The 27,852-nt window shown below is 33.7% G+C and overlaps 1 protein-coding gene across 3 annotated transcripts in view; it reads right to left on the reverse strand.

Annotated features, from left to right (window-relative positions):
* LOC118198326 (BTB/POZ domain-containing protein 2-like) overlaps window positions 1-27,852 on the reverse strand; it is a 218,112-nt gene that overhangs the window by 135,206 nt on the left and 55,054 nt on the right. Inside the window, exon 1 of one of the 3 annotated variants that reach the window (XM_085817000.1) lies at window positions 24,183-24,401. The exons of the other annotated variants lie outside the window; for them this stretch is intronic. Coding sequence (XP_085673126.1) covers window positions 24,183-24,197 — 15 coding nt within the window. The 5' untranslated portion in view covers window positions 24,198-24,401. Of the gene's footprint in view, window positions 1-24,182; window positions 24,402-27,852 lie in introns of those variants that run through there. 3 annotated transcript variants of the gene reach the window in all.

Below are 27,852 nucleotides of genomic sequence, written 5' to 3' on the forward strand. Positions count from 1 at the left end.
ATCTTCCATTGGGGATCCATCTGTGTAGATTTCCAAACCGGTTGAGGTTAAATTGTTAGGATATTCGATGAGAGTCAATATCCTAACAATCATACATGTCATTGTCTTATAGATGTCATTCTTAGTTGGATGAAAGAGGAAGTGTGTTTCCTTTGTCTTGTATTCTTCATAATTGTGTTTTACTTCCCATAAAGAGCTGTTTATACGGAGGCGCAAAATTCTAGTTAGAAACGCCTCACGCTCTGCTACTAAAGCCGCAGGAGGAATTTCTGTTATGACTTGTAGGGCGATTGTTGGAGCTATTCTATATGTCCTGCTTATTTGTAGAAGCGATGATCTCTGTATTGAATTCACAATTTTTCGTGTGTGGCTTTTTAGTTTTATTGCCCATATTCCTGCACCATATGCTATTATACGTTCAATAATTGTTCTGTACCAAAGCTTGTAAAGTTTCGAAGAGACTCCCCAAGCCTTGCCTCTTGTGCGTTTCATACTGTTATTTAACATTCTGATTCTTTCTTTTATATACTTCAGGTGTGGGATCCAAGGCAAATTAGCATCAATGATGAGCCCTATTTACTTAATTTACACTTGGAGTTTTATTGAATTTCCAAGTAGAGTTAGCTTTGGATACCTTTTAAAGGACGCTCCTCACCCACTATGAGGGCTTGTGTTTTGCTGGCTGAGATATGTAGTTTATGGTCTCGTGCCCATTGTGAAAAAGAATCCGTCAAATCCTAAGTTTTCCCTCTGATTTTTAAACGTCCTTCCACAACAATTAGAAAGTCATCTTCGTAAGCAATGAGTGCGCAGTCCTTATAATTTTGGAAATGTTTGTAGAATAGTATTTCTGCAGTGAATACAGCCTTTCTGCAATGAATGAGATAATACTTCAGCATCTGGGGTTGTCTGAATCCATCTATCCGAAAGGTAGCTGCGTATAAGGTTGATAAGTTGACCTGAACATTCCATGGTGACTAAAGCATAGATGATGTCCGGCCACCATAAGGAATCAAATGCCCCCTGAATATCTAGACTGATAATTAGGGAATGCTTCTTGTTTGCTATATTTCTATTGATCACCACGAAAATGTGGGATATTGCACGTTCGGTAGATTTCCCGTTGAAATAAAATCTAAAGAAGAGACGCATCAATTAGTTATGCAACAGTTCCAGCGAACGGTGAGAACGGATAAAGAAAGTCGTTACATCGTGAAGCTGCCTTGGTTAGAAGAACAGGAGATTTTGAAGAAAATAAATTGGCTGCTGAGCGCAGGTATGCATCAACAGCGCAGAAACTTATTAAGGAAGACAGATATGCAGATTATGATGCTGTTTTCTAGGAATGGTTAACGGAGAATATTATTGAAGAAGTACCACCTGAGGAAGAAAATAAAACTCCATGCCATTATTTACTCCATCGAGGCATTTTCAAGAAAACCTCCACTACAAGCGTTCGACCTGTTTTCGATGCTTCATGCAGATCCGTCATTCTCCATCACTTAATGATGTTCTAGAAAAAGGACCAAACCTCTTGGAGAAAATCCTTCCACTGCTACTGAGGTTCCGGGAAAGATCGATTGGCATCATTTCAGACATAAGAAAGGCTTTCTTACAAATTTCTGTTGCGGAAGATCAAGACTATTTGATATTTTTATAGTGGGAGAATTTCGAGAAAAGAAAATTAAAAAATTATAGTCATAAAAGGGTAGTCTTTGGACTCACATGCAGTCCATTCCTCTAAGCTGCAATCATTAATTTTCATTTCTAGGAATGCCGTAACGATTTTCCAGAAACTGTGCGGAAGTTAAGAAATGCCTTTTATGTGGATAACTGTGTAATATCTGTATCTGATGAAAAGGAATTACTGCAATTCGTACATGAGGCTAAACAAATTCTAGATTCAGCATGTTTTGATTTATGCGTATGGGAGTACTTCTTTAACAGACAATACAAGGAAAAAGAATCTCCCGTTCTTGGATTATTGTGGGACAGAAATAAAGATGTCCTTTTTTGTAACTTAGAAAATATTTCCTTTAAGAAAGAACATGTAACAAGAAGAAATATTCTTTCAGTTGTCAACAGTATTTTTGATCCCATTGGAATGTTGTGCCTAGTAACTGTATGCATAAAGATGCTAATACAAGAAATTAGGCTAGGATAAGGTTATGCCCTGAAAGTGTTTGTAAAAGATTTTCACTGTGGACAGAAGATCTTCATTTATTATCGGAAATTAAAATTCCAAGATATGTTGATTGTGATGGTTCCCGAGATTGATTAAGTCTTCACACTTTTGTAGATGCTAGTAAATCTGCTTACAACGGAGTTGTATTTCTTTGCAAAGAAAACCGTGATGAAGTGAAAGTTCATTTAATTCAAGCTAAGAGCAGAGTTGCTCCCTTGGCGAAAGCAACAATTCCCAGATTGGAATTACTAGCCTGTTGTGTAGGAGCATGCATTATATCCTACATGAGGAAAGAAAGGAATTTGGCAGAAGTCCCAGCCACATGTTGGACAGATTCTTTAAGCGCTTTGTTTTGGATTAAGAATGAAGATAATTGGAGTAAAAATAGAGTTAAGGAAATTCGAAGTATCATTTCAGTGGATTCATGGAAACATATTCCTGAGAGTCATAATGCGGCAAACCTCCCATCCAGAGGTTGTTCTCCAAAATTTCTCCTCACATCGAAATGTTGGGAGGGACCGGAGTGGCTAAAGCAATCCGAAGACAACTGGCCCAAATCTCAGATTCAAACCAATAGTGAAGAAGTTTACGAAGAGCGAAAGAAGGAAGAAACTGCTTTAGCTAACATTTCTTTGTTAGACGAGCGATGGTACTTAGAAGATTTTCCAAGTATTCAAAGATTTTGCGACTAATAGCCTGGATATGGCGTTTCTACAATAACTGTGAAACTCCTGAGAATATAATGAAGGGAGAGTTGTCCGTACAAGAAATTTCGTGCGAACTGTTTCTCATAAAAGGTACATTCCTCATTAATCTGAAAAATTTAAAAGGTACAGTCACTTTAAAGAAAGTGATTTTGAACTGAAAACTAGATGTAGCAGAAAACTTGTCAAACCTTCTTGTTATAAGTGATTTTTTTTTAAGTGTATATTCTGTATTATTATTTAATTTGTATTGTGAGCTTCGAGTACTATGCAAATCTATTGAGTAGAAAGTTTAATTTTTTTTTAATGTTTTGATTTTCATAGGACCATTTTAAGAAAATCAAAAGGTGGGAGTATGTTGTGAGCTCCATGATTTATGCTTGTTAACGATATTCAACAGCCGTTGTTTTCTTTTTTAGACGGAGTTTTGTTTTTGTAGTTTGGCAATAATAAGAAAATTTAGAATAATGTTTTGATTTCCTTAAGTGTGTAAGCAAATGAAGTTTGGCTTTTTTTACGCAAGAAAATGCAATTGTTTATTTTAAATATTTATTTTTAAATGTTATAGAATAGAGTCAGATTTAATTTAAAGGCGAGAATAACTGAATGAAATAATATTAAGGTAGATTCAACGCAACACTTGTATCACGAAAGGTTTGAAGCCCTAATACATAGGTTGACCATAACATTTTTCTAACTAAAAATAGCTTAGATGATAAACGCAGTAAACAAGTAAGTCGGCAACAAATGATTCTTCAAAATGCAGTTAATACAAGTGGAGGAAATGTCTTCACAAGAAGAAGACAGAAAAGAGGTTGTTCCTAGTTACTATTTGATTCACAAAGTTGTGCAAAATGAGTACGGTGCAAAGATTTACAGAACATTATCATTTTGATAAAGCACTAATAAATTGGGGCATAAATATTTGCAATAATTTGATAATGACATTCTTGTTTTAGAAACATTTTAAAACTAGACAGAAACATATCACACTAGACAAATATTTAAGGGACGAAAGCCCAGCGATTCTTGTATACTGCGATCGACATTAAGAGAAAGAGACCACAGAAAGAAAAGCTAGTTGATATTTTTACGAAATAGAATTTCTCTTCCATAAATAATATTGTGTACCTTTACTGTTTTTTACTTACGTCGTCAACTTTCCTTCATAGGGATAAGGTAAAATTTAATTCAAGCATTCTTATTTTTTTATATATTTAGTAATATGTTAAATATTTGTGTATATGTTAACATCGCGCATGTGTTAGATTTAATGAAATCCATTGGTTTTCGACTTCTTGATCTAACTTCGCACCAAGAAGTTTCATAAGAAATACACGAGGCTTTAATTATTTTGTATAGGAAATTGCGTGGCAAAACACTTTCAACTATCTTGCTTATTGCAAGATAAACGCATATGTACGCTTAACGCATGTGAAATGAAGAAATATTACTGGAAGTCCAATGGTCCATTCTCGAAGATACTGTCTCGATAGTGTTGTAAAGGTGCACTTACGAACAACAAGGCATTATTCGAAATTTCTAATATAAATTATTATTTATTTCATTTAAACACAGAGCACCATACAGTTTTCAACAGAAGATATCAGGAATGAAAAACAAGTCATTTCGCTTTTTTTTACACACTCAGATCCACTTTTCCAGACTGTAGCTTTTATTTTGGCCACCTATTAATTCTTGATGTGAAACTTATAAGGTTACTATTGTTTTGCATTAATCATTATTTATAATTTCAACCTTTACTATAACTTCTACGTTCCGTTTCCTCACCGAAATATAATTGAATTTAGAGATTTTTTAAGCTGAAATTTAAGATTCTAAGACAGAATGTGTTTCTGTCTCTCAGGGCACATTACTGTAGTATATTTTTCAAGTCTCCTGCTTTTTTTTAAAAAAAAAAAAAAAACCTAATGACTCCACAACCCATATATTAGTCAATTGGTTAGCAAGCCCGGAATTATACTCGTCTGAAACTGGATCTTTTATTTTGAATAACCCTTTATTTTATACGAATAGTTTTTATATACGGCTCTTCATGAAAATGATTAATAATTATACTGTCATTAAAATGATGAAAGTACACACATATGTATGTATGATAATACTCAGATTAAACATTAGACAAAGTATGACGCTAGAGTCTCCAGGAATTACATACATACATGTAAAAAAAGGCTGTAAAAAGAGAAAACTTGCATTTCAGTAAATGCTTCGAAATTATTTAACTTTTTTAAATTCTTCAGAGCATTTTCGTTTGATGAACGTGCTTCGAAAACTTTCATCCATTCATTTCTGAAATAAAGTACGTATAGAGATTTAATATAAAAATACCAATAATATGTTCATGTTTGCTTAAAAAAAACATAGTCAATCTTTTACCCCGCTCCCCCTCAAAAACCCTTAGGCTTTCAAATAAGCTTATAAAAAACTGTAAATATGTACACCAACATTCAGTATTTAAAAGAAATTCATAAAGATAATATCCACGCTTAGAAGAAAAATATTTGAGTAAAGTTCATTTGCTACACAAGATATTCTCGATATTCTGGTGTGCAATATATTTTTCTGAATATATTACTTAACACAGAGATTTGGGAGTGATATAAAATTCTCCAAACCGCTGTGACAGGAATCCTCATAAATATTTAGTAACGGTATATGTCAAGAAAAAGCTTTCAGTCAAAGGTTATCTTAATTGGAACGGACGAAAAATTACATAAATTTTCTGAAATCGCCTAGGGTGGTAACTCGCTTAGTACTTGTAGGATACATAAAAATTACAACTATCCAGCCAGTCTGTATACATATAATCATGAAAATAACATAAAGTGAAAGACAGTTCTAATTTTAGAATCCAGTCATATCTGTTTGACTCTGTTTTCTAATTTAGTTAAATTCATTATTCATCATATCTTGGGAAGTAAATTAGAAAAACAAACAGGAGAAAGATATAAAAATAACCTGCTCATAAGTAAACTTTTAATGATATCCCAAACTTGTTACCAAATTATCCATTTGATTACCTAAAAATTCTCATCTTCTTTCTTAACTCTTTAAGTAACTGCTATGGTAGGTAGGGATGCTTGTTATAAGATGGGATGCTTGTTATAAGAACGTATTTTAAAACGTTTATATTTTTAGCATATGTATGCTAAAGTATTAATGTAATAATATTGCCAGAAATTTACTGCTCTGGATATTTTTAATACCACAGGCGAGGACATAAGTATTTCAATGTACAGTGACTTAGCTGATTATATTTTCGATTTATGAAAACTTCAAAGCTTTTATCTCTCATTATTTGATAAAATCATAAAATCTGCTGTATAATTTATATATATATATATATATATAAAACTGGTAGTTAATATGTTTATTGCCGTTTTTACATAAAATCACAGTCAATAAATTCAGTAATATATAATATCTCCGGTATAATTTAATCTGGTAATGTTCCGGTAATATATATTATTTCCAGTATTTAATAATATATAACATTCCGAAATAATGTTTCCAGTGAATTAACAAAATTTAACACATTCAGACCTCTGAGTTAATCATTAACCAAAGTCTACAGAAGTATAAATTGCGCCTATAAAGTAACCGGATAAATATTTTTAAATAAAGTAAAAACACTAACCTTCAAATAAATTTATCTCCACCAAAACAATCGCCAGAGGAGTCTATAAAATTTTTTTAACGTTTCTTCAGGTCATCGAAACGCTGTTATAACCATCGGAACTAGGCGTTCGAAAAATACGCGTAAGATTTCATTTAATATCCGAGAAGTTTTGAAATCTCTTCCCTTAATGGCCATCTTAAGGTTTGGAAAAGGAAAAAAATCTGATGTGTGCACCACATGACTTCCCTGTAAGGATAATTAAATTACATGCATTTTTTTTCTTGCATTTCATTTAGACTTACTGGATTGAATTAAATATACTTCGTCGATAGAGCTTAAACCACGATAGAATAAATTCAATCTTCAAAATTCACAATATTTGTTTATCATAGTGACACTCTGGCGCTAGGTTCACTTAACAGCGTTACATTTCATTCATTTTATAACTTATAAACATATCGCCGGAACTATTAGACAAAAGTGTAATTTTGCCGGCTCAGTGAGAATGAAGCCTAACAGGCGCGTGACGATAAGAGTTTCCTGGCATGGTTATCCTCTAAGGAAAAACGGAGGCAACGATCATTCCATAACTCAGAATGCACAAAATTTATATTATCTGAAGGATTATATAATCGTTACCACATCTTTTGTTCAAATACTATAATAAATTATACAAAATATATTGTTACGTTTTTTTTCCTTTTCTGACACCAGTTCGTGCGTTATTTTCTCTGCACGTTCGTACGGGGTTCGTAGATTTGGAGTGAATAATAACGAAACTTGATGAAATATCGAAACACACTTTATTTAACAATATTAATCAGATAGCTCCAAAAGTCGTCGAATAACTACTATAAACACGCTGGAACAATCAGCGACACAGCCTGTCACTGATACTGTCACCGACACACTGTCAGGCAATAACGATGGAGACAGCTTCCTGCAAAGCACCCGACTCTGCTTTCCGGAGTACAGCTCCCGATTCTGCTTGGTCGCTCTCGGAAGTCCACGTACTCTCGAAATTCTCCACGCTACAACTCGCGATGCACTCAACGACACACGAGCACAGCTCCCGACTTTTCGGTTCAGTCGTTCCCGGAGCTTAACACGCTCTCTCGACGATGCACTAACCGCGATACAATAACAGACTCCTTCGGTGCACTCAACGACCCACTCGGCACTCGTTGCCCGGCTGTCAACTCGTTCGACTCCGCAGGGATTGACTCGCTAGACGAGACACACACAAACTAACTGACTGCGAACCAGCAGGGTTTATATAGCTTTCGGCTTGTGTTCGGGAACATTCTGGGCTAAACCGGTAAGAATTCGTTCCAGAAGGTTCTCTATGCGTCCATGTCATATCGCCAATTTAGTCGCCAAATAGACGATTTCTCGCCAAATGTGGCAACCCTAAAACTGCTCTGCGGGGAAGCTATCTTACCGCGTCTGTACATTTCGTAACAATATAATTAAACAAAACAAATCAAACAAACAAACAAACAAAAAACACCAGTTTTTACGGACGATTCAGTATTTCTCATTCAATTAGTTCAGTTCTCCCTTCGCGACAAGGCAAAAATACATAAAAACTCAAAATATCTATATTAAAAATTACAAAATAAATTTTAAACACGTATTTCCTTGAATAAATTCCAGAATGGATTAAGCATAATTGAATTCGCAATAATAAATGAAGGCGTTATCTTTGTTGTTGCGAAGCTTAGTTTCTCGAGATTGGCAACAAATCCACTATTCTGCTAAGTTTCAAATGAAAACAAACATGTTGCCATGGTAATCAAAGATAGGCTTAGCGGCACTTAAAAAAACTTTTTTTATTCTTGATAATTCTAAATTATTGCATGCAGGTTAACTAAAGGCATAAAAATCTTAACCAGAACAACATAATTCAATTATTTTTAAAGCAAAAAATGCACAATTTACAAACATATAAGAATAAAGAAACTGAGCTCACTGAGCCGGTTAACAGAGTATATATATATATATATATATATATATATATATATATATATATATATATATATATACACTTTTGGTGAGGCCGATTGCAACCAAAATAGGAGGTACTACATGTTATAGCAGTCCTACATACAAAATTTCAACGTTCTGAGGCTACTCGTTTTTGAGTTATGCGAGATACGTACGTAAGCACAGATGCCACGAAAAATTCTCTTTAGAATTAATATTAAATCAGTTTTATAATTTTTTTGGGGGGGAAAAGAGTCCTTTATTCTGTCCTTACGCGCAGATGTCACTCAAAAACATCGTTAAACTGCATTCGATAGCCGTCAAAATGGATATTTTCTTTGAAATATGATACCCGAAAGTTTTCGCGATTACAATACTTCCTTTTTACTTCGTACAAGGAAGTAAAAATCAGCTGAGGATAAGTCGGGAGAATATGGTGGGTGATTTATCACAACAGTTGAATGCTTAGCAAGATATTGTTGTGCAAATTGTGCTGTATAGAACCTAGCATTATCGTGCAAAAGAAATCACTGCCCAGAATCAAACATTTCGTCCCTAACTCGCCTAATCCTGTTTTTTAATCGAAAAAGCACTTCCTTGTAAAATTTCTGATTATTTGATTGATTTTCAGGAACAAATTTCTGGCGAATAAGCCCAATAAATTTCCTCAACATTTTCCTCAGTCTTTGAAGTTAAAAAAGCACCCTATCTTTGTATCATTCTCAATGCTTTCGCACCCAAAATTAAAGCGGTTATATTTCTCATACATCTGTGTTCTTGATAACGATGCATCACCATTTTGTTACGAATTTTGTATGTATGTAAAAACAATTTAGTGAAATCATATGTAAATTGTAGTAACTTTTGTATAATGTAGCACGAAAGGCCTAAGAACGAGAAGCAACCCCTAAAAATAGAATTATAGGGGTAAGTCGACTTAACATTGAGGAAAATGGCTGCGAGGCTCGCTACCAGTCGCCAAGTTTGGCGACCATATGGGCAACGTTTGGTTCGACTACATAATTTAAGTGAAGGGCAGCTACTTTTCCCTTCACATGAATGATGCTTTCAGTCTCTTAACTAAATACTGATTGTTCTTAGAAAAATTTAACATAAATAATAACATCTGAGGACACGGATTGAAAATTGTTATTTTTTTTTCAGATTATCCTTTAATTTTCACAAGTATTGACTTACAGTTTATTAAAGATTATAGCCATTATTTCTACCACATAGAAGCACTAGAAGAACACTACAGGAATATTATCAAAAATTACTATCCAGGCCGGACGAGGACAAGAGTTACGTTGGAGCATTTTTGAAATAGTTTAACATACTTTGTAAAGGTAGATTGGTATCTCGTTTTCGGGAACACATAGTTTTTGTGAAAAAACAAAAAACAAGTTAAATATATGTAAGAAAAATAAAAAAATATGTAAAACATTAAATTAGCAGCGTTAAATTAATTTCTCTTCTCTATTCTAAAAATAGCAACATCTATTTGCACTGCATCATTTCGAGAAAAATCTATGTCATACGACTCTTACATAATTCTGGTGATGTAAATTGAACTAAAGCAGTAAACTGAACTAATTTTACAGCAATATTAACTATCCAATCAAAATGCTTTGAGAACCAAAACTAAGTTTGACTTAAGACGTCATCCTAAACATAACGCACTTACTTTCCACGTTTTGGCCTAGCTAGACTGCTGTCTGTCTGCTGCTGCTTTCTTGCTACAAAGTTACAAAAAATTTAGGCCTTTTAGAACAGACACCTTTAATTGACCGACTTGTGTGTAGCCGCAACATATTGCTGGAAATAAAACTGAAGATTTAATCTGCCTTCGCCTAGTCTATAAACCAAATATATCTCCATTTGAACGCTTCAGCATTAAAACTTAGATCCGTCGAAGTTTAAAGTATACTCTATTAAGCAATATAATAAATGCACAATCACTGTAAGCGGTGATTGTGTTATAAATGATGTTATAAATATCATAATAATATCAGTCGAATTTTCAAAAAAATAATCCGGTTAAAACTAAAATGTTTCCAAGAAGATTTATTGATGAATTAAAAAGTTAATAACAGAGTTAAGCTATTGCAGAGCAATGAAGTTAGATTGGCAAGAAAGACGTATCAGAGATGCACTCAGATTGAGCAAAAAAGGCAAAATGAGCTTAGGAAATACGTTTAGAATTCCACCATTTTATTCAGGAGTAGGGCCCATAAAGCATTAGAAATCTCGGCTATATTGAAATATTATAGTACTGTTACAACTAAAATGGAACAAATCATAAATGCTGCTCAACCTGGACACTGATTAGTGATTCTAACTGCCGTACCGAAGCGTTTGGGTTCAAATCCCGGAGAAAGCATGGATGGTTTCGTCTGTGCGGCATGGGAGCACTCTAAACATGTGACAAGCCGAAAGTCTTCTCGAAAGGTTGTTATTAGGGGAAGAGTTTTGGGAGACCCTCAGACCCATCCCCCCGGGTGCTCCGCACCAAAATTAGGGGCGGAACTAAAGTCATATTGTCACCTGTATGATGCTCAACGCTCTTGCCAACAAGAGGTGCAATCTTGCACTCCTTGCCACGATAAATTTCGTGGGCTTGTTCTGAGGCTGCTAAGTGAGAAAAGTCACAACAACAACAAACCATAAATACTTTGTTCAATGTCGACTAATGAATTTGTTAAACTTCTGGGTGATACTCAAGATAAAGAATATTTTACAACTCAGTATAAGGAGACACTATCAAAGTCAGAAATATATTGTAAATAATAAAGAGTTCATAGTCCATAATGAATGATGAATAGAAGATTATATAAGAAAAACTCTAGGAAATCACGATCTTTCCCTGAACATAACTATCGAATCTTTTATATATTTTCTTTTACTTATAATGGAACTTTGTCAATATTTACTAATTAATTAGTTAATGCATGTCTCGCTGAAGCTGCAAATCCATAAAATGAGGGAGGGTGAATACTTGATAATTACTGAGTTGAAAAATACTCTTCATCTTCGTCAGTCACCTATTCGGATTCGGAATTTTGTCCTAGATAGTGAAATTATAAGAAATACTTCTAGTTATACCAAATCTTTTTAATTAAGCTACCAGCGTTTTACATGCAATACTGTATTAAATTTTCAAAAGCGCAATCACAATTAGCGAATAGTAATATATAATGTATCAGCGTTTCTGAAACTGTGCGTCGCGAAAATTTAATTCAAATAAGTGAATTTAAATCACATTAATGCTTTGATTTGGTTTATAATTTCAAAGCAATCGAGGGCTGTATGTGGCTTCGTGGAGAATCTTCTAAGGAAACTTGCTCGTTACACATGGAGAAAGGCACGAAAACGCCTATGCAGGCAAGCCCGTTCGAGGGGTTTGAAGCTCAGACCGAACTACCAGTGTTCAGCGGCTTTAACATTCGGCCGCTGGTGAGCCAAATTACAGTAATGAGATTTTTAATTAACTTACATTTATTGGATTAACCACCAACCATATAAAGCCTGTAAGAAATTTGTTGAGCTACTCAAAACTTGAACTTCCACAAAAAATCTTGACTGAATTCTGGTGCGGAGCTAGAACTAAATTTTCCATAATTTCTGAAATAGCATTAAATGTTCACCTGCCATTCAGCATCAGATACTTATGTGAAACGATTTTCTTCAGGTCTAATAACGCTTATTGAATCTGAACGGCGTTCAGATGAGAAATGCTGAAGATTATTGACGTTCAACAGTGTCCAATGCTGTTCCAAGATTAAATCAGCACTGTCAAATGCTATTACAAGATTGTTAGGCAGCAAAACCAAGCACATCGGTCTCATTAAAACGTGATTTTCTTTCATTAATTTTTGAATACTTGAAACAAATCCTAAAGAAACTTCATTTCAAATGTATATTGCTTACCAAAGAAATAAATTATTTATGGGCACATACTGCGGTCGAGACATGGGCAGATATTTATGTCTTTATTCCATATTTAATATAAAAGGGCTTCTTAAATGAAAAATGCTTACGGAGCGCGCTAGTTTACTTCTCATAAAATGGCTTCATTGATAGCAATCGTATCAAGGCAGCACATTTCCGGATGTGCAGTGCCATCTAGTGATCACAGAAGAAGTTTCAGTAAAATGGACTGGGTATAATTAGGTCTGAAAAACTTAGATAAGCTGTTATTACTTCAAATGAAAGTTCATTTGAACGTAAGTTGTCAATTGAAAATATGAATACGAAATATTTAAACTATAACAAAGAGTTCCGAGGACAGAATTTGAATATTAAGCACAGCGGAATTAGAAGAAAATTTCAACAAATTTTTATACAACACTGAGAACTGAGATTACCAATTAATTTTTAAAGCGGAGAAATCTGAACTAATTAAAAATCTTAGTAATATCTCTTAAAATTTCTTTAATATTGATAATAGTTTAAATATTTTATTTATATTTCTTTTTTATTCCTAATAAATTTACCTTTGAATAAAAAATTTTTTAATCTTTTTATTATTATTATTATTCTTTCCTTTTCCCTAGACGAAGAGAGGGGGAACTCTTATCAGTCTATCAGTCCTCCCAGAATATGTCCAAATTCAGTAATTATACTGGAAAAGGGGGGTCAATCATTAATAAACTTTGAAAACAACTTCATCAATAACTTTGCGTTATGTAAAAAAAAAATTAATGTATAAACTTGAGCTTTAAAAACGTAAAAATATGTTATATAACTGAAAAAAATTTCTCGAATGTGACTGGTTAAAAATGAACCTGTGTAACAAAATTATAGAAATAGATACTTAAGTTTTATTTATTGAAACATCAACCTACCACTGAGATCAATTTAAACATGAAAAAAAAAAAAAAAAAAAAAAAAAAAAAAAAAAAAACTGATTTCATTTTGGGAAAAAATAGACCATTTTCTTCAATACTGCAAAAGAGTACAATTATAATAAAATACTATTCATGTAAATGCAATTCAGAATTTTTTTTTTTTTTTTTCTTTTTTCAAACGCTAAGGGATACGAAACATGTTCGACATTAACGGGCAGTTCAGTAACTGTCCAACTGAAAATGGTAATAAGATATTACATTATAAGGTATTTCTCCTACTATCCTAGCACCCTTCGTGGTGTTGTGGTTCTGCACGCTGGGCCGGTATCCAGAGCTCCGTGGTTCGATTCCCGGCGAAGGCGGTTGCATATTTTTCATCTCTCTGGCTTCCAAAAAATCCTAATGACTCTACAACATCTACAATCAAAAAGTACTTTTCGAATATTTTTCATTCATTATGGGGAATTTGGTGTTATATCCACATAATAAGTTTTAAAATTTACACGCTAAGTTTTGCATTAATGCAAATTACATCATTTTTACAAAGTTAAATCACTAAATTTTAAAATTTTATGTTTTTTATAGGAAAATTTCGAAGCTTTCATTGGTTTGTTTTAAAATCGGTTTCTGTTATTCATTTTGTCGAGATCTGATTCCATAATTCGAACATTTAATTTCCGGAACTTACGTGAATTTGGCATCGCATATTTAAAAAATATAATATGCCTAGGACATGACTTTACCATTTCCTTGTTTTAATCAGTAACGAGGTTTTAAGTAACCGATTCGAACCAATTCAAAATATTTCCGCGATATTTACATATCAGTAAACAATACTCGTTAGGTTTTGGAATTATAGCTGAATAGAGACTACCGTGTGATCCGGGATCAAGTAAACAACAGGTGTTTTTTAATTTGCTGTTTGCTGTTGTGTCTGGTCATCATGGAAAAACAAGTTTTCGATAACATGCCTGCATGACAAGAGTTTGGAAGTTCTGCAAATGAAACATTGTTATCAAAATTTTTCTCTTCTTTACCGCTTGATATAAATAAATATCATTTAAACGTATAATGATATAACAGAAACAGACTTAATACGTGCTGCATTAATTAAATTCTTATTAGATTCAATGTTTTTCTATGAAAACATATGATGAGTTCTAAGTAAAGTACCACATCCGATTTATCGTATATAGTCAAAATCTAGTATGTTGTTTTAAATGATGATTGCATATATGAATGAAATATGGATATATGAGTTTTAAATATGAGGGTTTTTGGATTACGTCATATTATATAACCTTATTAAAATATGTTCAGAATTTCAAGTGAAGTATCAGTTTCACTTTACTAATTTTAGCCAAAATCTATTGCTTTCATTGATATAGTCTTAAATATTAACTGAAAAGTTTTGGAATATATTTGGATACAGTTTTCATCAAGAACTATTACGGGCTCCTAGTAACGTAACACTGGGGGTACTGGTAACACACACTTTTATTAAAATATGATTAGGGTAGCCTACTGCGGTACCAAAGAGCCCAGGTTCGAATCCCTGTTGGAGGCATGGATCTAAACTGTCTGTTCTTTCATAGGACATAACGATGGCCGTCTGTTAGGTGCCTCCCATGATAAAATCACCACCGCTTCCGGCCTTATTAGAGGAGAAAGCCTAAAAGTAGCTAGTGTCGGTTGTAAAAAAAAGTTATCAGTAATTTGCTACCCGAAGATAAATCGCGAAATTGGAGTTTAAGCCAGCTTAGTTAGGCCAATTTTGTGTAATCTCTAGCTACGTTGCTTTTTAAATTGTAAATTCAACATTATGTTATTTTTATACCCGCAAGGGCGAAGAATTGATTGTACACACAAGTGTTGCCTTCTGTTTAAAATTCAAATTTAATAACAGGGTTTATTTAAAACCTTCACAGGACTTTTCGTAATTATACAGACAGAGCGATAACTTGCTTAACAGTCTAATACGTTATGATGGACTTTTCGTAATTACACAGATGGAGCGATAACTTGCTTAACAGTCTAATATGTAAGTCTGAAGGACTTTGAGTTAATATTACACAGTTAGACTTTATAGCTTGAAAAATAGTTTCATATGAAATGACATAAGATCTTCAGTTTATCATCCATGAGACTTGGAACGTTGTTTATAATCAACATTCTTATTATTACCCATAGCAAAGATCTTTAATTTATGTTGCAAATAAAAATTATGTTATTTCTCATAAAGAACTGGGTGATTTAGAGGCAACATACGTACTTATTTTTATATCTCTATTTTGTTTTTAATATTTCTAATTGATGTTAAATAGCTCGTTGTACCATTATTAATAAAAAATATTTCTAATTGCCATACAATGCATACTCAGGTACAAGATAATCATTTTTTGCATGTCTGATAAAAAGCTTTTAATCCTTTCCACTTGAGAGGTAGCTGTGTCTTGTGGCAATTCAGTGGTGAATTACTTTGATTATGCTTAATTACTGGACTTTGAATCACCAGTGTTCAGCTGAGTGTTACCTTTCGAATGATGGAAAAATTCGAAAATATCTTTTCACAGGTATAAAAATGCAAAATACCAAAAATGCTGCATTTGAAAAATTCTTCAAAACTTTCAGATTCATATGGAAAATGGTTCACGACAATTTGCTATTAATATTCCCTTTCATCATTGCTAAATATATAGAGTTTAATGACTGTATTATCTATAATAATAAAAAAGAAAGTTCTTCTCTCTATGTGTATAGAGGGTGTCTTAATATCAGGTCAAAAATTTATAGGAGGGTTAGAGTGTACACAGAAGCCTCGGAATCGCATCACAATTGCAAGCTCGAGCGGTCCTTTCAAATGGTAAAACTTCGTTTCATACATGGAGGCAGCGATATGGTTAACTATAGGAACAGGAAGTCAACCGACATGAATCTAGTATACGGGGACACTTAGATTTTAAATTCGGCCTAAAAATTGGGCGTGATGGCCCGATGCACTGGCCTACTCGATCTCTGGATCTATCGTACCTCCATGCTTGGAATCCCAAAACTTTTGGAATCCCATGCTCTGGAGATGTCCGGCTGGCAATAGCTCGACCACTTTCTCTGACCTCTGTCTTTCTCTCTCTCTTCTGTGAATGCATATGTTTTATTAAAACGTTTATTCACATCATATGGACAATCCTTTCATTTCTGATATTTTCTGTGTATACTATCTCAAGCGCATGTCATTTCCAAGCCTGTGAAAACGAGTTGTCTAGATGCATCCTATCCCTACTATAAGCTTGCTACGCCAGCACTGAAACACCCCGTATATCGCACATAGACATAATGCACAGACGCATATAGTGCACAGATGGATTAGCCACCAGCACTCATCGTCAAACTGTGTTTTGTGAAACCCTGCGTTTCTCTGCAACTCCTGTAGGGGTTCTGCAAGTCAAAATCAAAATTCGAAAGAATTTTTGTAAACCACAACCACAAAATCAAATACCTAAATACTTAAATTAATTAACTAAATTCTTTTTTTATGCCTGTTTTTATTTCAACCTAAAATAATATAAAGAATTATTTTTATGATTAAATTTTAATGAAATCGCGATTTTTATTTCTGTTTTCGGTACTTTTGCGTTATGCACCTGTTATGCCTTTCGGCGCCTATGAAAAAGAAGCCAAACATTCTCCGAGATCCAATAACTGTAACTAGAAATAAAAAAAAATCTGAAACCTTTCAGATTTTATATTACTTTTTAAACTTTTTGTGTATTACCTTTATTTATTAAATATCATATTCTTCGCACTTAAACTATAAAATTCAATTCAACAGCAATACCACAAAATAATTTCGCGCTGGAGATCAAATTTTTTTCTCCGTACAGTGTTGCCATTGCTTGCTTTGAAATCGTTGAGTATGTAAATCCAAAATTCGTTAAGAGTTTTACAAAATATGAAACAGATAATAAAACAAATTCGAGCTTCTAGATGCCCATATTCGAGTGGATGACTGCGTTATTCAAAATTTGATGTCTCTAGGTACCGTTGATTTTTCACAGTGCGAGAAAAATACATACATTCATACAGATTCTTCATTGTTTAATTTCTTTAAATATAATGCAGGGCTCTAATATTTGGTGGCAACAATTTGAAAAGTGAAACGCCGTTTATAGTGAATCAACGCAAAATGCCAAAAAAAAACTTAATAATCCTTCTGGGCAAATTGCCCTTTTGGACTAATAAACAGGTTACCATCTATAAATTATTCTTGCAAATACAAATAGATTACAATTAAAAACACAGTACTTGGCTTTTCTTTCATAGGCGCCGAAAAGCGTGGCAGTTGCATTACGGAAAAATACCCAATTTTCATTTACACATAAATAGAAATTTATTTTCAATGCTTTTTTAATATTTACTCTGCTGAGTATTTTTAAGTACCTTTCCTTTCAATTCTCATTTCATTTCTCTGCCAGAATGCAAATTTCCAGAAAGCGCTATATTCAAATTAGGTAGAAGGAAGGAAATATTTAAAGCAAGGTTTTGAAGGCTGAAATCAGAGCGTGTTCTGCCTGTTTGAAGGCCACGTTGCTTTTTTAGATTCTATAGAGATTAGAATTATGCTTGCCGTTGAGCTTCGTTACGCCGACTTTCCTATCAGAACCAGCTTGCGCGATAGTTAGCCTGTGAAACCGTTAGGCTATACTTCATTAATTTTTAAGCTATTCATTACCTTTTGATTTAAGCCAAAAGTGTTGACTTTTGTAAGTATGAGCTGATGCCGAGTGTAAAGTTTACTTGAGTTAATAAAGGGTTCTTTACGCAATTGTCCTGACTTTGTAGTATTTTAAAGGATTTAGTGATAATTCTCCAAACAGGCTGCAGCATCGAGTGCATTTTATGAAAGCAAAGAGAATACGACGTTACAACTTTTTCCAATTATAGTAGTGATTTCACAAAAAACAGTTATAGTTGATTTGAGTTGCCTAATAAAATTTTGAACTCAAAACAGTTTTGGGGAACTTTCGTAAAACATTTAAGCCTTATGGAGGATGTTAATCTATAAATTTACTGCATGCTTTTCAAAACAGTGGAGCAGACATTTTGATCCTCTTGCCCTCTTTTGATTTTGTAGGTTCCCTCATACGGTCGCAATATGATTGAGCTAGTTCACAAGAAAAATATTCACAATAAATATACGCCTTCTTTAATTGCACATCACACTATAAGGACTACGACGTAGTCCCTATAGTGTGATGTAGTCTTCCGACACTATAGGGACTACGATGTATTCCCTATAGTGTCGGAAGCTTAAGTTTTTTGCGTAGTCACTACGCAAAAGACTTCCGATCTTAAGTAGTCATTCCATTCTTTTCATTTCTTGATGTTATAACATGATATTTTCCAAAATGGAAACCGTTATTTTCTATAAGAGAAAGAGGGCTGAAGCGGAAGAAGAAAGACTGAAAGAAGAAATCTTTCCATAGACTAAAAAAACGCACATTTTTGTCTTTCATTGGTTCTCCTTGAAATCGTTTCGTTGACAATAAAATAAAATACTTAGAATTATAAACGTTTAATTAAATAAAATAAAGGTTTTCCACTCCAGCTGAGCGAAAGCAATTTGTTGCAGTTATATGGAATAGATTTGTTACATTTCAAACTAGTGTAACAAATTACTATCACGTATTTTAAGCAAACTTTTGAGCACTTTTAATGAATATGCCTGTGATAAAAATATTTTTACGGTACAGGTTTGCGCTTTTCGATACGATACTGAAATCACAATTATTAGCCCGCTCCTCTAATTATGGCCTTCGGTATATAGCACTCATTATTTCCACATTTGTCCACATCTGTAGTACTTTTGTACGTACTTATAAACACATACATTAGTTTAGTTCAGGCTCAAGGCTATGAGTTTCTCTACTCAGAAGCATTCAATTATAGTAGTATATACTTTTAAGGAAACTTAAGGAACTTTAATGCATACTTTTTAACGAATGAATTTGCACCGAATTGTGAAAAGAAAATTATAGTTCATCTGTGTCGGTTAGCTTCACTAAATTAAACGTACAGCATTAGATGCAATGAAAAATTTCCAAGAAATTAAAATTTTATACACACGCGAGCTCTAATGGCAGTGATTTTACTTCCCACGGGTAAAGTTAAACGTAACTGTTTATAAGGCAAAACACTCGATATCCTGGTGGTCACCAGAGCTTAACACAGAGAGGAGCAGAGTTCGAGCACTTCGCAGAAAAGCACAATCCACGGTAGATCCATATCTACGGCAACTCAAAATGATAACATACAATAAAGCCAGAGCTTTATATAAAAGAAAAATTAAAGAGGCCAAGTTAATCTCATGGAGACCTTACTGTAGTAATGTCACTAAAGCCTTTGGACCTACTCAAAAGATAACATGTAACAAGGTGTTTCGTCCTACGACCCTTTCGCCTATGGTGAATAGCACTGCCTCATCCAACATCGAAGTAATCAGTGAGATCATAAATGCAGTTTTTCCTGATGATGATGAAGAGGATTTCTTAGAGGAGCAAGAGGAAGCGAGAAAAACCTACAGTATGAAATTTCGCCAAGTTACCAGAAGAGACGAACTCCCTCCTACGCAAATGGAAGTGGATAACATCATACGTACTCTGGCACCCAAAAAAGCTCCAGGTCCGGATGGAATTGATAATATCATCATTAGAGAGATACACCGGGAATTCCCAAAACTATTCCTAGCGGTCATTTCAGCTTGCTGGAAACATCAGTACTTTCCTAAAAATATGAAGTTGGCAAAAGTGGCGTTATTCCTAAAATCAGGCAAAACTCCGGCAGAACCTACATCTTACAGGCCAGTCTGTCTACTGCCAGCGCTCGGTAAGGTATTGGAAAGAGTAATTATTTACAGATTGGACTTCTTCCTGCAAAGGAACAACGCCCTGCATCCCAACCAATATGGATTCCGAATGGGCAACTTAACTGAACAACTAAAAGACTTAATGGCCACTATCAAACAGAACAAGGATAACAATTTGCACTCACTGGCAATAGCCATTGACATCAAGGGAGCCTTTGACTCCCTTTGGTGGCCAGGCGTAATAAATTTGCTGCACAACATGGCGTGCACAACAGCCATTATTACCATCCTTCGCTCGTACCTTCAAGATCGAAGTGTACAAGTAACATCAGACAGCGGCATTTATGTCAAAAATGTCTTTAGAGGATGCCCACAGGGGTCATGCCTTGGACCAACACTGTGGAATATAGTGGCAAACTCGGCATTTCGTCAGTTTGAGAGCGTAGAATACGCTCGAATCATAGCCTATGCGGACGATTTTATGCTAGTTGCGGCAGGAAGGAGTAACCTCGAAATGAGATCTCAATACTGTCTTGATCTGTTCTCCCAATGGACCAGAGCACATAAGCTTCAGATTTCGGCAGAGAAAACTAAAGCTTTGCTCATAGGACGCAGCAGGCAGCTAAGACGCAACCCAAGCATTAAACTCCATGGGATACCGGTAAAATGTTTCCCCCAATTGAAATATCTTGGGCTATTACTCGACAACAGACTTTCTTGGATGCCACATGTCAGGAATCTTAAGACTCGAATTAGCATCCTAAGCAACAACATGAGACGCATGACTTCACATAAATGGGGTATCTCATCTAAGCTACTAAAAATTTGGCATAGAACCATTACAGAAAGAGTAATAACTTATGGAGCAGCAATCTGGGGTGGCGAACTTACCTCTCATATGAAAAGATCCCTGCTCTCTATTCAGAGACAGCAGCTACTTCAAGTATGCAGGGCCTACCGTACCACGTCAACACTAGCCCTACAACAACTAGCAGGAATTCCTCCCCTAGATTTGATAGTAGAAAGGGAGGCAGCTATCGTAAGGGTTACCAGGCTGGGTCAAACTTCAACACTCTGTGGTCATAGTTATCACCACTCGGACTACGAGGAGCAAAACAACTGCAATAACTTTCATCCAGCAGCTTTTAATCTCTCTGACGGTATCAGTATAAACGACCAACCAATTCAGAGGTACAGTAATAACCTTTTCACAGATGGCTCCAAAACTGAGAACGGCACGGGCAGCGCCTTCTGTAGACTAGAAAATGGAGTTGTAACATTCGAGTGGAAAAGGAAATTAGGCTTGAACAACTCGGTATACCAAGCAGAGCTTCTAGCTATCAGTGCTGCAATTAGATATGCGAACACATGTCAACAGGAGAAATTCTCCATACTCAGTGATTCTGCATCAAGTCTGACGGCTATCGCAAGTCAAAACAGCCGGAGTCCATTGGTATACAGAATTCAGAAACAGCTTCTGACAATGCCTATTTCGCAAAGACCCACTTTAAAATGGGTTCCTGCTCACACAGGGATTCAAGGCAATGAAGCCGCTGACCTACTGGCCAAGCAGGCAGCCAACTGTACGGATATATTAGAAAGACCAACTAAACTTCCTTGGTCTCATATTAAGCGAACAACTTTGACAAGTCTGCTACAAAATTGGCAAAGTAGATGGACAGAGGCAGAGGTAGGACGAAGGACATTTCGCTTACTGCCAAAAGTTAACATGGAAATAAAGACCCACTGTGCTAGCCTAACACAGTTCTTGACAGGTCATGGACCATTCCCAGTATACCTGAACAGATTCAGACTTAGGGATACTCCTTTCTGCGAATGCGGAGAGGAAGGCGACACGGACCATTATTACTTCCATTGTGTACATACAAGAACCTGGCACTTGAAGAAACCAGCGGACTGCGCCTGTGCAATGTGGACGACTAACACACTCAAAAACAGAATAGCCCTTGATAAAATAGAGAAAATCTCAGGACACTGCCTAAGCAGAAACAACCGTGGATAATATTATAATGTTTCAAAAGTTCAGAACTTAAAGCAGATAACCAGAATAACGCTTAGTGCCTTGCAGTTAACAATATGTAAAAACTGTTATTAGTTTATAATATTCAACCTTGTTACTCTGGAGTCTTCCCCGCCGTGATGGTATATAATTCCGTTTGGTTCATGTCCGTGGTCGGAAGCCATCATAGCGGTGCACTCACTCACTCACTAATTCGTTTAATTTTGTTTCTTCTTACGTTAAAGACTGCGTGTAATGTAATTACTAATTGTACCTAACTCTAGTTAATTTAACGATTCTCTTAAAATGTTTTACAAAATTCCACATTTTTATAAGATGGATAAATTTGAGATCTCATTACTTTGTCGTAAGAAACTTGTTTCCTTGTACCTTTTCTAAAGTTCTCAAATAAGTATGACATGCGCGTGCATCATAAATAGGCTGTCTTAATATTCCACTTTTATATGCATTATGCAAGCCTGGTTTTCATGGTAATAGTTCTAAAAATAATTAAATGAAATACTTTGGAGAGTAATTTAAATAAGCTACTATGCTAGAAAAAAAAGAGACTAAAATTGTCATTTATAGATAGTAATTATAGATATATAAATTATTTATTTAAATAAATAATTTAAATAATTCCCATCAAATGTGACTTTAAAATTACTCCTTTTCTTGAAATCATAATCATTCAATTAAATTGCAATGACATACATATTAATTACTATCACGCTTTTCTCTGCATTTTAATTGCTTTATGAGAATTATACTCAGGAAGAGAATATTTTAATAAAAGGCCCTTTTTAAAATTTTGAAATACATACGACTTGCCATTTTTAAAGGCTAATAGGAATTTTAATCTAAGCAAATTTAATAATTACATAATTACATAATTCCTTTAATTCAATTCATTAATTAATTCAATAATTACATAATTCCTTTCATAATTTCATAAGTATATAGCAAATTACTTTTTTTGACTATTTTAATTCCCAAATCAGTATTTAACATTATAGTTAAAATATGTTGAATATATTTCAACTGTACACTACTTCGGAATCAAATGATACTATCAGTATTATTAGGCTTCCTTTCAATTATTTAATATTAACACACGCTTAAAATTAATTTCTTTTATTTAATAATTATTTGATTACAATATTACTATTTGATTACAATGAGGCTTCTGAATATACGATTTCCAGAAATTATCATTTTGTAAACAATTCATTTCTCATACAAAGCTATTAAAACAGTACAACTATGACTTTCATTAGGTTTGGATCTTATTAATTATATATAATTTCATTTAGTATCTGCATAATAAAAGTATGAAATCTGAAACCAGAGGCTAACGGAAAAAATATTAAATGCGTTGGTACGTTTGCAGAATTATAATAGTTTAATCATATTTTATCTGGGACTACCTTTTAAATATCGTCATCACAGGGTATTAGATGATAGGAAGATGCTATTTTTATGCTATAATATCGCATTAAAACTAGCATACAAACTTATTACAACAATCTTATTGAATTCCATTATATAACTCTTTTATCATCGTTAAAAGTAGACATTTAAAAAATCCGCACCTTAAAATCAACATAATTAAGCTTTCGTGAAATCTTTAACTTCTTTTGCAGAGCAATTCGACAAAAACAAAGAACATTAATATCGATAAATATTCATAAAATTAAAATCTATACTAATATTTATTATGATTTTATGCCTAACTAATTTAAAATTCGACTTTACATTCACATATTACTTGATTTATTGCAAAAGAAATTATTAAATAATTTTATTAGTAAAATAATTTTCTAAGATACGTAGGCACATGGAAGCATATCTAAAATTCTTCATATATATGACGATTATAACATCCTACCATGAACTGCTATCTTAGTGACTTTTAAAAGAAAAGGCATTTCTTACCCCAATTGCAGCCATATTTTCGGTATGAGTTGTTTTAACTAGAATCAACCTTTACGTTTTAGCCACATATCCATTCTAAACACGAAAAATTTCACATATAGTTCGTTGTGCTTTATTTACTGTTATATAGTCAACTGTTAATTTACGAGATCCCGCAGCGAACTGGAAGGACTTCCCGTTTCGTTTCCACTTTGAGCTAAGAAATCATCATTTCAGAATTTCGAGTAGAAGCGTTTATAAATAACCACGGTCTGTGGATGGTTCTCGTCTCCACGGTAAATAACCACGGTAAGTGGATGGTGTTGCGGCAAATTCTCGTCTCTCTCTCTTATCTTCGCGTTTTCGCCGAGAATCCTGCCAGCAAATGGCACCTGAAGAATAAATATCCTAAGACTTCGATACATACAATTAACTGTGGTACTTTTTCAGTAAATTCCTTTACCTCACTGCGAAGATAGGATGCGCACGAACATGTAGGCGTTATTTATGGTTACAAAAGTAACAGTCGGTGTATTCTCTAATTAGTTTATTGCCTTCTCGCATTTTAGAAAGCTGCTACAATCCATATTATGTATTAGCTTAACTATCACAGTTACTTTAAGAATTCCCCGAATATATAAACAAACAAAACAAACAAGAAAGGAAAATCAGATGTACTGTATCTATAAAAAATGCAACCTCCTAGGCATTATAAGGTATTTCTCCCGCCTTCTTAGCATGTCTTCCTGGTGTAGTGGTCAGCTCACTTGGCGCGTATTCGAGAGGTCCCGGCAAGGGCATTGCTCATTTTTCACGTCTCCTGCTTCTAAATAACCTATTGTCTCTACAGCATATTTCATTGAAAAAAACTATACACCAATCAATTTCCTTCTCTGAAACACCTTTCACGGCTTTGAATGTTTCTTGGAAGTTAACGTTTTATTTTATTAAAATAGACTCCTTTTCCCCTTTAGTCGCCGAAACTAAATCTCAAATGAATGCAGAGAGTTTACTTGCGTCTCTGTTTACATCTGTCATCTTTGTTATTTTAAAATAAAATTAAACATTTATAATGTTTTGATTACATAACGAAATACATATTTTAATATTCTTGCTGAGAAAGTATTCAACAATTGCCATAATCTTGGTTTCTTCTGTATACACAGAGCAAACTCAAATTATAAAATTTTTTAAATAAATAACAGAAGTAAAATTTTAACAAATTATCAAAAATTAAAATTGAGTTGCCTATAATTGTTTTTCCACCACGGTGTCAAAAGCATAAGACAGTCAACTAATTCTAGAAATTTGCGTTTTTGATGCTAAAAGTGAATATATATTTAAAAAAAACCGCTGTTAAACAACAAAAAATAATCAAATAAAAAATTAGAATAAAAATTTGGAGCTGTTCACTTTATAAACGCAACGAGAGACTATTCAAATGTGCAAATCGAGAGCCACAAGGCCAGAGATGAAACACCAAAATATGAAAGAGAAAACAAAAATGAGATATAAATTAAAATTAATTAAAAATACTCGGGTTTATGTAATGTTATGTGTTCCCATTGCGAACGCACCAATCAGTTAAAATGTCTCTTTCATAGCATTTTAGTTGAAGAAGGATTTCTCATAACATTAATTAACCATTCATGTATATGGTCAAAGTTTTCAGAAATCTTAACAACCCAAATTAATCAAAAAACTAATTTTAAGTAAAAAATAAAGTTAATTCTTTTAAAATAATTAATTTAATTTGGCCATGTCGATGATCAAACTATTTTAAAGTTGAAATTTAAAGCCTTTCCAAAGTAATTGATGATTATATCTTAAATTCTACAAGTAATAAAAAATAAATTGAACATTCTTTATTTCATTTATTTATTTCCATTGCATTGTATATTCTTCATTTTAGGTAAGGAGAGAATTACATGAATTCCAAGACACGACAAAAAATTAGCTATAAGGAAGTAGAAAACAAACAATGCATTTATTTTGCATTAAAATTAAATGTTACGTAAGGTTATTTGGATATGGCAAAGGAAAGCGAGCAGAGGCTGTCTGCCTAAAGGAAGAGATGCCTTCATGGGGGATTTCCTGAGGAAAACTGACTCCTATTCCCGTTAGACACCAGGAAACCAATCACACAGCTATCTCATTCGCCTGGGATCGAACTCCCTCTATTCAGCAATGTTAACCATTCAGCCGCTGGTAATGGCCGAATAAAGAGTTAAAAATAAATGACAGATCGGATACTTACAGAAAAGCTTCTAAAACTATGTACTATAATTTTAGCATCACTGTTTTATTTATTATCCAGCATTATTTGCATGCAGATTTCTCACCAATATATTTGCTTCTCAAAGCATCTCATATAAATGTTACCATTTCTGTCCTTCTATGTGGAAATAGAAATCGTAACAGAAAACATAATTTTTTGCACAGTTCTGCATTAACAACGCAACGCGATATTTTAATTAGACCTGGATAATTAAATATGAATCATATCAATATCTGAATTAATATTATTATATCAATATCTGAATCATTTAAAAAATATATATGTTGAAATGTCATGCATGCGAAAATAGAATATGAACTATAATTTTTGTCCTCACGTATATAAGTAGAAGCAAATATACACGTGCATAAACATTATATACAAGTAAGTATACGTATGTCGAAATATGGTTTAATAAACACAAATACGGTGTCTGAATGAAAATAGTTATCCTGAAATATCACGTTGCCTATCCTACGTTCAAAGTTACCCTTTTTTCACACATTTTTTGAAGAGAGGGGGGGGGAAGTTCTTAGAACTTTACGACTCTTTTGCAATCCATAATTTACCCACCTAAGTAAACTTCCTATGAAGCTAAAAATAATAGTGAAGACTCTCATGCTGCTAATAGATTTTGTTTTATCATCCCCGTTCACAATCTGGTGTGTGAAGTTGACGGTAAATAGCGCCATCTGTTGGCTTCGATAATGAATCAAACATCTTCGTTACGAAATGCAATGCAAACATTTTAATCTGATAGAATTTCCAAGTTTTTTTTATTAATGACTGATTCAGAAAAATTTCAGTCGTTAAAAGAACCCTATTTTATTGCGATGTATTTCGCAATTAGAAATTCGTTTCCGCATACGCCTGCCAATGTTGTTTCACTGCATATTTTATCTGCCTTGCTGAAATGTTTATGTAGCAGGCAAATCATATTTTACAAAAAGAAAGAATACCAATTTAAAATTTTAAAAGTGAATGCGTAGAATGAAATGCATATATATTAAAATTCAACTGAAAGTGTTAATTTAACTGAATTATATTAAAGAAATATTGTATCAGTTATTTTAATTACTTTAATTGCAGTAATAAAATTTGATACAATATTTACTATGATTTTTTTCTAGATTTTGGAAGGTTCAAAATTTTAATCACTAATTTTACTATTGCAATTTCTGATAATGAAAACAAATGCCTGATGAAATGTTTCTTTAATATAATCCAGTTAAATTAACACTTTCAGCTGCATTTTAATAAATATGCATTTAATTTAATAATGAACTACTTGTATCACATTACAGAAGCATGTCAAACTTGAATAGCAAATGAAATTAATAAATATAAAGACTTGTCCGGAATTAAATATTTATTGACAAAGAAATTTCTAAAATATTATTCTCGAATTTCATT

This window comes from Stegodyphus dumicola, chromosome 5 (genome assembly GCF_044657685.1).
Source record: "Stegodyphus dumicola isolate Sdum_Otavi_A_Nest chromosome 5, ASM4465768v1".
NCBI lineage: Eukaryota > Metazoa > Arthropoda > Arachnida > Araneae > Eresidae > Stegodyphus > Stegodyphus dumicola.